This window comes from Mesoplodon bidens, assembly GCF_964165515.1.
Source record: "Mesoplodon bidens genome assembly, chromosome: 5".
NCBI classification, from domain to species: Eukaryota; Metazoa; Chordata; class Mammalia; order Artiodactyla; family Ziphiidae; genus Mesoplodon; species Mesoplodon bidens.
Window position 1 is genome coordinate 60732374 of NC_138161.1, and position 12880 is coordinate 60745253.

At 38.6% G+C, this 12880-nt stretch overlaps 1 protein-coding gene across 1 annotated transcript in view; it reads left to right on the plus strand.

The window, feature by feature from the left end:
* Nucleotides 1-788: 788 nt before the first annotated feature.
* The window catches only part of GRAMD1C (GRAM domain containing 1C), a gene marked incomplete at its 5' end in the record, with an annotated part of 93566 nt that continues 81474 nt past the window's right edge, over nt 789-12880 (plus strand). The window contains 2 exons of the mRNA XM_081235778.1: nt 789-815; nt 6455-6604. Of these exons, the coding sequence (XP_081091904.1) occupies nt 789-815; nt 6455-6604 (177 nt within the window). The remainder of the gene's footprint in view (nt 816-6454; nt 6605-12880) is intronic.

Genomic DNA, 12880 nt, shown 5'->3' on the forward strand with positions numbered 1-12880 from the left:
CTACGCGCCAATCTATGAATTTGGGGGGACACATCCATTCTCTGGCATCTATCTTTGTTGAAGCATTTGAAATCAAGTTGCAGACATCATGACACTTCACTCCTAAATACTCGAGCACGAATTTTCTAATAATAAAGACGTTCTCTAACATAACCAAAAGTATTAATTATCCATAAACAAATATCAATAAATTTATCTGTCATTCATTATTTTGTAACACTAGCTCTAATAAACGTTTCGTATTCAATATTCCTCAATTGTTCTCAAAATGTCTTTTATAGCTTTTTTGGAACTAGCATCTGCAACAACATTCAATAGCTTTTTTATCAATAACTTCAATTGCTTATTTGAAGGAACAGACCTTGCCATGCAATTCACTTTTTCTGCACATTGGAGCAGGGTACGTACAAATGAGAAGCAGAGTGGAGGCTTTTTGAGGAGTGACTTGTGCCTAGAACCCACTTCACGGTAGGCACATGAGTTTGAGGTTGGGAGGTAGGTAAGGACAGGGACTCATCCTGATTCCTAGCAAAGATAGGCCTGCCGGCTAACAAATTAACATTACATCCTGGGGTTGGGGTGTGTGTGGAGGGGGCAAGTCGTGAATGGCCGCCAGAGGGCGCAAGACGCGCCGACGGGACCCAAGGTGGCCCTCGGAGGGCGGTCGGGAGGGTCGCGCGGGGCCGGGAGCCCGGAGCGCGCGCCGGGGGCCGCGGGGCGCGCGCCTGCCGCCCCCTCCCCGCGGCGGCGCGCGCGTGCGCGGTACCTCGGCGGCGGAGGGATCCGCGATGGAAGGCGCTCTGATGGTCCGCCAGGTAAGCGGCGCCGCGCTGGGATGAGTTCCCAAGCGGGGGATGTACCCGGCAGTTTTCTTCACGAAGGTTGTTTGAACCCTCTCAGATTATGAAAATTATTTCGTCTTTTTCCTTTTCTTGGCGCTCTTTAGAGTAATTTGCCAAGTTGTTACCGAGGAAACGGTGTCCTGTGCTTCCTGGGAGCCTTTCCGTCTGCGCGGTGGTGGGAAGATCTGCTTGTTTGTGGGCGTGGAACGCTGGCATTTGGTCCCGAGATGTGCTAGTCCGGACGCCCCAGCCTAAGGCCCCACTGTCAGGATTCCGACGTGGGATCACGTCGATCCGGTCTCACGCCATTCCCTTAACTTTCAGCTCTTGATAAAAGGGCTCAGAACTGTAGATAGTTTAAATCACTGTGCTGTCAACCACGTTTTTGGTTTCAGCTAGTTTTATTTGTTTACTACCTTATTTGATTAACGGAAGGACTTGCTGATTAATCTCTAGGGTGAAAGCCCACCTTTGTTGCAGGAATACCTGCATTTCTCAACACTATCCTCATTGCTTTTACCTTGGTTGTGTGTGTGTATTTTACTTTTAGGGAGTTGCAGTCAGTGCAGTCCCTTTTAATCCAGAGCATTTTATAGTTTATAAAACGGCAGAGGCACTCAAATAATTGTTGGATGATCAAATAAATGAATGTGCTATGTCGGTTGAGTCTCAAAACATTACTACGAAATAGGCCAGGTAGGTATTTATGGACCGAAGCAGTCACTCATTCAGCTATGTCCCTGGCACTGCGTGTTTGGGATAAATGCAGAGCAACACAGACGTGATCCCTGCTCGCAATGAGCTTACTGTCTAGACTAGAGAACATTGTTACCCAGACTGTGGAGTGGAGAAAACAGATTTAGAGAGGTTGAGCGACTGCAAGTGACCGCATAGCTAATACCTTAGAGAGCTAGGATTCTGCTGTGGCCACTCTGTAAAGCCAGAATGGACTCTACCCAACATTTGATTTGGAGAGAGAAACTGACGATGCCACACACACACCGTGAAGAGGTTTACTGCTTTTATTTAAAGGCTTATTACTTATATAGGTACATAGTGAAGAGGGAAGAGCAGGACAGTCTCCTCAAGAAGATCCAAAATGATTTGAAGGGGCAAGGGAAGGAGGCTAGCTCTGGGCTTTTATTGTGGTTACGGGGTGGGGTCAGGGGTTCCTGTGTGCCTAGAGGGTCTTGCTTGGTTTGACTCTCCCACCCACACCAAAGGAAAGAGCACCCAGGCTTTTTTTTTTTTTTTTACCAACTTGCCCATTTGAGGGACAGAGAGGAAGAAGGAGGGGGTGAGGCTAAAAGCTGTGACCAGGTAAACTTAAACAAATTGAATGAGACTGCTTACAATTCACCGTTGGTGTCTGACTGATGACTGAAATGTACCATTTTTCATTGAGTTTAATTTTGAACTTGTTTAAGCCATCATGGCTGTGGTATGAGGGCTGCAGCCTGAAGTCAGTAAGGAAAATGTAAGTTCCATGGAATGCCTTGTTCAAGAGCCCAATGATGTGTATTCTGAGAAATAAAATGAGTACCTTGGTCACTATTAGTAATGTCTGGAACTCTTGATGGGGATAAGGAGTGTCTTGGTGAGACCTTTTATTGTGGCTTTAGTATATGTATAGACACGTGGACCATGATTTATATTTTGAGTATCTGAAAGCAAGAGAGTTCCAGAGTTCTTTCTCCAAATGGTACAACTTCTAGGCAATGGCCCAAGAGTCTGTGAAAATGTGCAGATGGAGCCGATTGCTGGCCAGAGCATTCAGTATTAAGAAAACTGTGGGAAGTTCAGCCAGTTGTGCTGACCTCTGGGTCCTTTCCTTTATCAGGGCCATCCTGGTTAAGGGATGAAAAGCAGTAGGTCTCCAGTGAGCTCCAGCATGTGTAGGGGTCGTGATGCTGTCCACTGAACAGGAAGTTTGTCCGTCAGACTTAAGATGGGAGTTAGAAGTGTTGAACTCCTATTGCTTTCACTCAGCTGAATCCAAACTGGTCTCCAGGTATTCAAGGGGTTCGGGAGAGGGGTGACCTCTTCTAGCACCATGACATCTGAATGAGAACCGGGGAGGGCCATGCCTGCCTGTAAGTGGGATATGCCAGAGGGCCCAGATGTGTTTCTATCCTGCAGCAAGGAGACCTTGGTGGCTATGCTGAGCTTGCAAGGTGTTGCTTCCAGGACCCAAGGCATAATGGGCAACTGGGTATGGAGGGTCATAGGCTCAGGGCTTGTGAGGGCCTCTACTTCTAGGAGGGTCCAGTGTGCTGTCAGTCATTGCTGTTTAAATGGCATATTGTGTGGAGGTGAGGAGAGAGTTTCTTGCATCAGAAGCCAGTGGACAACTTATGGACACTGTGGGTGGTCCAGAGACTCCAGGAGTCATGAAAAGAGGCTGCTAAAGTCTCTACAGTGAAGGATTCTTTGTGTGTTTTTACGTGTGTTTGTGTGTGGGGTTTTTCGTGTGCGGGGGGATAGGGAGAGGAAGTAGCACTGTTGGGAGTGTCTGTTATATTATAATTTTGACAAATTTTAGAATCTTTTTTGGGAATCCACCTATTAAGGGTGGATTGACCTGCAAGTAACAGCATAAACAGGCTTAAGTAAAATTTGTAAATGAGTAATATATAGCCTCCAGTATCCAAAAGGACCTAAAAGATGTTGGACTTTGTTTTTTTAAAATTTATTTTATTCAAGTATAGTTGATGTACAATGTTGTGTTAATTTCTGCTGTACAGCAAAGTGATATATACATTCTTTTTCATATTCTTTTCCATTATGGTTTATCACAGGATATGGGATATATATTGTTCCTTGTTGGACTTGTTTTAATGTTGCTCCTTGACATTGTAAGGGGTGGAGTGGCCCTTGGTTTACCAAATAGTTTTCATGAATGTAACCAAGGTAGCAGGCCTTACACTATGTGTGGGGCAATGACCCCTCCTCTTTTCATGAGTATTTGTACATCCTGAATGGGTGTGTCAAAAGAATGTCCTCAGAGGAGGATAATGAATGTAACATCATACCTGTGCTCCTGGAGAGAATTGGATACAGTTACCTATAAAGGTTGTATGTGGTGGCAAGGCTTTTGAGATACCTTATGACTAGCCAGGTAAAGGTATATCATGTCCCTCTGGAGGGGAAGGCAAACTGTGACTGAGAGGTCACTGAACAGAACATATTTGTCTAACTTATCAAAATATTTACCAGTTTCTGATTGGATGGTGTCAGTAATTTTAATAGTATTGGGTAGAGGGGCCTTCACGGGTAGGACCATAGCATCAGGGATACAGTAATCAACTGTGAGGCACTATTCATTTTTCCATCTTTACCAGGCCGCATTGGGCTGTTAAATGGAGAAGCAATAGGGATAATCACTCTTTCACTAATTAGGTCTTATATAATAAATCTCAATCTTTGAAGGCCCTGTTTTATTTTACATTGAGCTATGTTAGCTATTTTAACTAGGGGTTGAGGGGTGGTCCATAGGGTCCGACTTTTATAAAAGCATTTTGTAAGCCCCAAAGACTTGATATAAATTTATTACTCATTGGGTCAGAGCATCCTTTGCCACTACAGGATATTTTAGGGCAATGTGTTCTATGACCGGGGAGAATGTAGGCAAGATAGTAGTTCTGGTAGTTAAGGTGAGACATACCTATTTGTTGTCTATTTTATGTTGAGTAATTCCTCTAAGATTATAGAGGGTAACTTGTTTAAATTTAGTTCTTTAGATCTTCAGGTATAACTGTCGTTTGAGCCCAGTATTCAGTAGAGCCATGAAGATTTGCCAATCAATGCATTTCAGGAGATGTTGAAGTTCATTCAAAACCTATGCTATAAATCCCGCTCCTGTGCATATATCTAGAGAAAAGATACATGCACCCCAATGTTCATAGCAGCACTATTTACAATAGCCAAGACATAGAAGCAACCTAAGTGTCCATCGACAGATGAATGGATAAAGGAGATGTGGTACATATATATACAATGGAATATTACTCAGCCATAAAAAAGAACGAAATAATGCCATTTGCAGTAACATGGATGGATCTAGAAATTATCATATTAAGTGAAGTAAGTCAAGGACAAAAATCATACGATGTCACTTATATGTAGAATCTTAAAAAAAATGATGTAAATGAACTTATTTACAAAACAGAAAGAGACTCACAGACATAGAAAACAACCTTATGGTTACCAGAGGGTATGGTGCAGGGGGAGAGGTAAATTAGGAGTTTGGGATTAATATGTGCACACTACTATATATAAAACAGATAAACAACAAGGACCTACTGATGTTGAATATCTTGTAATAACCTATAATGGAAAAGAATCTGAAAAAGAATATATATTTAGAACTGAATCACTTTGCTGTACACCTGAAACTGACACAACATTGTAAATCAGCTATACTTCAATAAAAAGAATGGTTATATATTTTTAAAAAACCCTATGCTGTAGAGGTATGAAAGCCAATCTTTGCCTTTTGTTGTATAAATTATTTTAATACATTTTAGATTTCCAACTGCGTCAGATTGTGGACCTCTGTTTCAATTTTTTTGTTTTGTTTTGTTTTTGGTTGGTTTCTTCTCCCTGTATCCAGCCGTGTTTGTTTCTTTTTTTCTCTCTCTTTTTGATGGTTAGTGAATGTACTTCCTGTGGAGGGGGTCCTCTCTATCCTTTCCTATTTGTAAATTTCTTCCTCCAGAGAACCTCAAATCAGAATCACCAGGGTTAGGGGCTTCCCCCATGGCAGTGGTTACTTCATAGAGTTTAGGAAACTCAAGCTGAAGTTGTGTTTGAATTACCCCTTTATTGTGCCACATGGGTGCTGTGGGAGCTTTTCCCTGTAACCCTGAGGATCAGCATTTTTGTTAAAAGAGGCATAGGTGGTGACTGCAGTCGCGGCAGCAGTGTTTAAGAGTCCTGGTGAGCTTTGTGGTCTTATGATGGATGCCGCTCCACCCCCGCCCCTTTTTTTTTAACTCCATAGTGACTGCTCTTTTGTGAGTGACCACCCCATGGGCCAATATCTCGCATAGGGTATAACCTTTCCCCTAAGCACTCTATAGGTTGAGGCCAGTGCCTGGTTGAGACATCTGATTCATTTATTTTATTTCTTCATGTTTGTATAAATCAGAGTTAATTTACCAATTTCCCTACCAATGGACAGTAAGGTTGTTTCCACTTTCTTAGTATTAAAAACATTGTTAACTTCATGTACATTAAATTGCTGGTCGTAGTACATGTATACCCATCTTAGACCCCCTATTAGGCATTGCAAATTATTCTCCAAAGAGAGAATGGTTAACTCCCGTTACTTTTTTTTTTTTTTTCTGTTTAATTGTTCCTCTAGCTGACTATGAACTCCTGGTTCACTCTAGTGCCAACTAAACTACCTAATAAATAGTAGTAGTTGGAAAGTATATGTTGCATGTATAAACATATGAACTATAGAAGCAAAAACATATTAATTACTCTTTTCTAAAAGCTTAAATATTGTCCTTTTTATATTAATTTGAGTATTTTGAACATTAACTGTTTTCTTTTTAAAATGGGGCATTTCTCAGTAAGTAGTTTAATTGTTTGATACTTGTTTCCAGCTAATAAATGAAAGGGATTCAAGCTTTGCTGCTGAGTTACAGGAAGAGTTAGAGGAAAATCTTAGTCCAGTTGTGGATGAGAATAATATAGTGTCAGCTACAAAACAGGGGCCAAATTTATATAACTGGAGTGGTGACTGGAGCTTTTGGATAATATATTTTCTTTCTTATATTTTCATTTTAATCTTAAATGCAAGATTTCTTTGTCTATAGCAATTCTTATTTATAATATTTTCTTATTAACTTCTAGACTTCAGATATTTAAGTTTTACTCCAGAGTCCCAAAGACATTTCTGATTATGCTCTCCTTTGGCCACTAGAATGCAGTGTTGTGGCCACTGCATTTTGATGCAATGATGGAGTAGAATTATCTGCTTCAGTTTCCCTGGGAGAAAACTACACCACAGAGATGGATTCCACTTACATTGTTGTGCCTTATATTGGCAAGAGACTAATATCATACAGAAACTGTATTTCTTAATGTTACTGAGAAACCAGCCACTTTACATAATTTTGATTTAAAGAATTAGTTCCTGTACCTAAAAGGAGGTTTAACAATGTTTGACCTGTAGTGTGTCATGATTATAGGATAGGTTTTAAAGGTAGGAGTTTCATATTCTTTTTGCCCTGTGTTCACCTGGTTGTATATCCTGGATATGCTTCAGGTTTCCCCACTGTAAAATGAGACTCCTGCTTGTTGATTAGGAGCACAGAGTCTTTGGTAAGGACAACATTTCTGTTACCATATGAATGCCAGCAGTTATTATTTTAAAGGGCTCATTCTAAATCTAGCAATTCCTATGAGAGTTATGAGCCATTTGATAGAATCTGGTGTAATGCAACTGTAAGTGGAATTTACATAAGATTCTAAGGCATATGTAGTTCCAGTACGGATTCATTAGAAAGCTCGTCTCTTGAGGATTAGGTGTACTTGGTAGCAGAATTTCGTATAATTTTAGACTAGATCAAGAAAAAACAATATTACCAGGTTATAAGGATCAGTTTAAGCACCATTATTCTGTTCATAATTAGCAGCTCATTTATTGAATGCTATTGAATCTTAGCATAAATAACAGATTCTTACTGCCCATTAAAAAATTTAACATCATATTTTTTTTGGAATCATATCCTAAGGAAAATATTTAATTGCTAAGAAATACACTAAAATAGCTACATATCCTAAAAATCATGTCATCTATATTGATTATATTATTTTTGGTCACATTTTGAGGAAGTTTATGACTGCTGTAGTGTTTTCACCCTTCTGCACTGTGATTTTTACAGCTTATGTTATAGTTTGGAAAACCTTTATAGCTCCAAGCGTTATCTACAGGGCTAGACTGTAGCAGTTCCTGTGGCAGACTTAAAACAACAAAAAAGGGTAAAGCAAGAAAAGGAAAAAGCAAAGGAATGAGAGGATTTAGAAATAGAAGGAGAGAGAAAAAAAGAGGTATGTGTTCTAGAGCTTTGCTACTCTTTAAGTTTAGTATGTGGGGCTAGCAGACTTGGCATTACCTGATTAGAAATGCAGAATCCTGGGCCCAACCTCAGACCTACTGAATCAGAATCTTCATTTTCACAAGAATTCCGTGATTTGTGTACACATTCAAGTTTGAGAAGCACTGATTTAGAGTGTCGAATGTTCACTTTGGCTCAGTTTAAGTTTCTATGATGAGTGCAAACACTTTATTTTGAGGACTTTTTATATGAATTCACATGGAATAGATTTAGAGACACATACAACATCTCAGAAGTTTTACTGACTTTTCCAGAGGTCACTTATCCAGAAACTAGAACTATCAGAACTTAGAAGCAAACAAAACCAAAAAAGAACCTGAAGAGCTAAATCAGAGTTCATACGGGTGGATCTTGTAAAAGGAGAATCCCTAAGCCTTCATTTGGAATTTCTTTAATGTATTTTTTGACATTTTTTTTTTTTTTTTTTTTTTTTTTGCAGTACGCGGGCCTCTCATTGTTGTGGCCTCTCCCGTTGTGGAGCACAGGCTCCGGACGCGCAGGCTCAGCGGCCATGGCTCACGGGTCCAGCTGCTCCGCGGCATGTGGGATCTTCCCGGACCGGGGCGCGAACCCGTGTCCCCTGCACCGGCAGGCGGACTCTCAACCACTGCGCCACCAGGGAAGCCCGACATGTTTTTTATAAGTCTAAATAAGTAGGTTCCCATTGTGTAATTGAATAGATTATTGGAGATGGGAATTATTTGGTGATGACACGTGGACAGTAGCAAGAAGTGATAGCAGAAGCTCAAAAAAAAAAAATGATAGCAGAACCTGTCAATGTGGAGGCCAAAGGTCTATGCAGATCACTGACTCTAATACAGTACTGTAGCTGGTAAGAATGGTTAAGAAGTCTGGAAAATAAATAATGCATTTTTTTCCCTCTGCCATTTAAAATCCATATGCTTCTACCACTCTACACCATGTTGCCATTTTCATGCTCTCCCGGCAATAAAGTAGGAATTGAATGAATACATTAAGATGGCAGAGTTCACCGAGAGATCCAAAAGTAACAGAACGAAGACCAATAGCATAACAGGAAAATATTCATGAGGCCCATGACTGGGTAGTTAAGCAAAGAATTAGTAGAGTGTCAGAGCCGTTTCACTGGAACACCCAATGAACTTAGTTTTGTGCCTTTTCACTTTGGGAAAGTTTCTACCAAAAAAGATTGAGCACTTTGTAAACTTTTGGTATTTAAAGTGTTAAGCCCCAGGGATCTGAAAACTTCACTCTTGTGGACTATCTCATATATTCTGGCCCGGCGAACTCTATTGATCTGACTGTAATGAATTTAGAGGCCAGCATGATATAACTGAACAAATTGGAGATCAGGAACAAAACATCTGGAATACAGTGCGTGCTCTGCCCCTGGTGATATCACTGTGTAGTGCTCTTGAGTATGTTGTTTGACCTGTTTGGCCTCAGGTGGCTCACTTGTAAAATTCGAGATTGGGCCATACTATTGAAGCACCAGTGTGTCTTGAATCAAGACAAAAGAGGTTTATGGCTAGCAAGTGCTCATAATTTACAGTCCTGAAAGCTTTGTGTCAGTCATGAGAGAGTATGTTACATGGGGAACACCTTCCCTTAACATTGTCCCAGTTGTAAAACGGTTGAAAAGTTCTAGATAAGAGGACATAATATTTGTACTATTGGAAAATTATTTTGATGCTTTCCCGCAAATAAAAAAAATTGTGAAAACTTAACAAGAGGATACAAGAAAGTGAACCAAAGTTTATTAAGGTTTTCCGCCCCCCGAAGTCAATTTCTTTTAGACCCTATCCCTTTAATCTTGTGCTACTTAATAGACTAGCTAGTGTCTTTCTGACAGTAGGACTTTAATTTAAATGAATATGATTAAATCACCGTAGCAACTGATACTGAGATCAAAAGCTACAGATTTTCTATTTCCATCTTATGATATAAACATAGGAATCTTGTTACATTTGTTTTACTTTTTAATTTTAAAATGAAAATATTTAATCCTAGTATGTGGGAGATGAGTTTTATCATTAATTTTTAAATCCTAATGTAACAATAAAAATGATGTGAAATGAAGAAATGAAATTTAAAATGAAGTTAATAGCAAATAACTATTTATGCTTTGCCCTTTATCGGTTAGCAAAAATACACAGCAGAAGAAAAAAACCCAAAATCAAAAACTTTTTTTTTTTTCCTGACTAAAGTAATGGTATAGTCCCTGTGGATTAGGTCCCAGAGGAAGAGCATACAGAGATCTGCAGCAGATTCATTTATTTAGTGTTAACTTCTCTTAGTGATGTAGAGCTAGCAACTATTGGGAGTAGAAAAAAGCCTTTGAGATTTTCTGTTATGTATGTTTAGAAGATGACATCCTTTACTGGATTTTTAAAAATTTTTATTGGAGTATAGGTGATTTACAATGTTGTGTTGTTTCAGGCATACAGGAAAGTGAATCAGTTATATATATATACATATACCCACTCTTTTTGTTTTTTTTAGATTCTTTTCCATATAGGCCATTACTGAGTATTGAATAGAGTTCCTTGTGCTATACAGCAGGTTCTTATTAGTTATCTATTTTATGTATAGTAGTGTGTACAGGTCAATGCCAATCTCCCAATTTATCCCTCCCCACCCCTTATTCCCTGGTAACCATAAGTTTGTTTTCTACATCCGTGACTCTACTTCTGTTTTGTAAATAAGTTCATTTGTACCCTTTGTTTTTAGATTTCACATATAAGCATACGATATTTGTTTTTCTGTGTCTGACTTACTTCACTAAGTATGAAAATCTCTAGGTCCATCCATGTTGCTGCAATACTGGATTTTTAAAATAGAAGCATTAGTGCTTTGGGTAAGGTACTTAATAAAGTTCCCACTTAAAAATATTTGTCACTTGTATATACTTATTCCTTAATAGCTGATTAGTTGATATTTGCATTTTAAAAGTGGAAGGGTTTATAAAGTTTTCTGAATTGTGTAGGTAAAATTAAAACTAAATTTGTTAAGAGATCCTTGATGTGTTTTTCTTTAAATAATTGTGTATTTGGAAATCTTGAAAAATATAAATAGAGTAAAGAAGATATGTGATATCAGATCCCTCAGTTCTTTGATTTAGTAAGGGAAATAGGAAAAAGAAAAGGTGGAGTAGGAGAATTTTAAAAGAGATTAGAAAATCTGTTGTTTCTTTTTTTGCTCTAAAACATTTTAAGAGCAAAACAAGTCTAGATTTTTAAATATTATCTACATATGTACAGATAATAAGTAGTATACCTATGTTTTAATAAAAATATTATGTTTGAAGTTTTCTAGATCATAATCTAGTTTTTCTAATTGTACAAGAAATCAGAAGTCTTGATTGTGTGCTTTGTCATTGACGTATTGCATGATCATATTATTGTTATTCACAGGTAAACTTTTCCACTTATAACTGGGGGATAAAACTTGCCACAAACCAGATTTATAGGTACATCATGACGATTAATTAACGTTGCACTGTAATTTTTTTTTTAAAGCCCACGAGGATTAATTAGTATGTTTGTAACAAACTTTGGCAACTAAGAGGCTTCCTGTAATATGCTGTCCTCCACAACATACCTTGGATTTTTTTCAAGCTAAAAATGATATTTTGTAATTTCACTTTGGAAACTGATAAAAAGAGTAAACTCATTTTCCAATTTCTGTTGGCTTAAAAAACATATTTTATGCAATTAAAAATTTCAGTTATAAAAAATTCAATTATAGATAGATATTGTTTGAAAAACCTAGATCTCTTTTTAACACTTTTAGATTTAATTATAAAGGGGTAGGAACTAACATTTCTAGCAATATGGAGAGAGGACTGTCTAACTTAAAAGCTCTTTTGCTACCAAGTACCTAGAAATTCTGGGTGAAATGTTACAGATATCTTTTTAATAAAATGCTTTTCTGGGCTCTCAAGATAGCAAGGGAAATAACTAAGGGCTAAAGGAGAAGAGGGAACTGATTGCCAGAGTTGTAAGCATGAGAATTAATGCTGAGGCAGCCCTGAGGAGTTTATTAGTCTTAGTAACCAAAGATTTAATGGCCACCCCGGGATAGGGGATGATGCCTTGGATTTGTAGAAATTGGAACTGAGAACTATTTACAAAGCTATGACTCTTGAAGAGTTTTACCCTCTGTGAAAGGGCAGGTTGAAGACAAGGAAGCTTATCTGTCTCAACTTGGGCTTGCGGTGGTGGGGGAAACTGGGACTAACTGTTGTTCATCTCCTATGAAGTTTTGGGACTTGGATTTAATACTGTATGAGTGAGCAGAAGGAGATTCAATAAATAGCATGTTAGTCCCCCTAAAACTTCCTGTCGATCTACCAGAGAGAGTGAGCTTCTATTACCCTAGTCACACTTGGCTCAATCATTGTTATTTTAATTGCACTGTTTCTCTGGTCAAGATGTTACTAAGTAGTAAAATGGCCTAATGGTAGGCAGTACAAATAAGGGTATGGGGTATTGACATCTGAATCAGCATTAAAAGCACTTTAAACATTTTCCCCTCTTACATAGAATTAACACCTTTATTCTATCCCAACCAACCTTTCCTTCTTTAACTCTTTTTTTTTCACCTGTAGTTTGAGATAATTTTACATTCACATGTACTTGTAAGGATAATAGAGATACTCTGTACCCTTTAAACAGTTTTGCCTAATGGTAACATCCTGCAAAACTGTAGTAAAACATCACGGCTAGCATATTGATATTGATAAGGTCAAGATATGGAACATTTCTTTCACAACAAGAATCCTTTTTATAGGCACAACCCTTTTATAGACACAGCCACTTTATTTCTGCCCCTTGCCCCTACTTAACCCTTGGCAACCACTAACCTATTTTCCAGGTTAGTGGAAAACATTTTCCATTTTGATAATTGTTTCATTTCAAGAATATTATA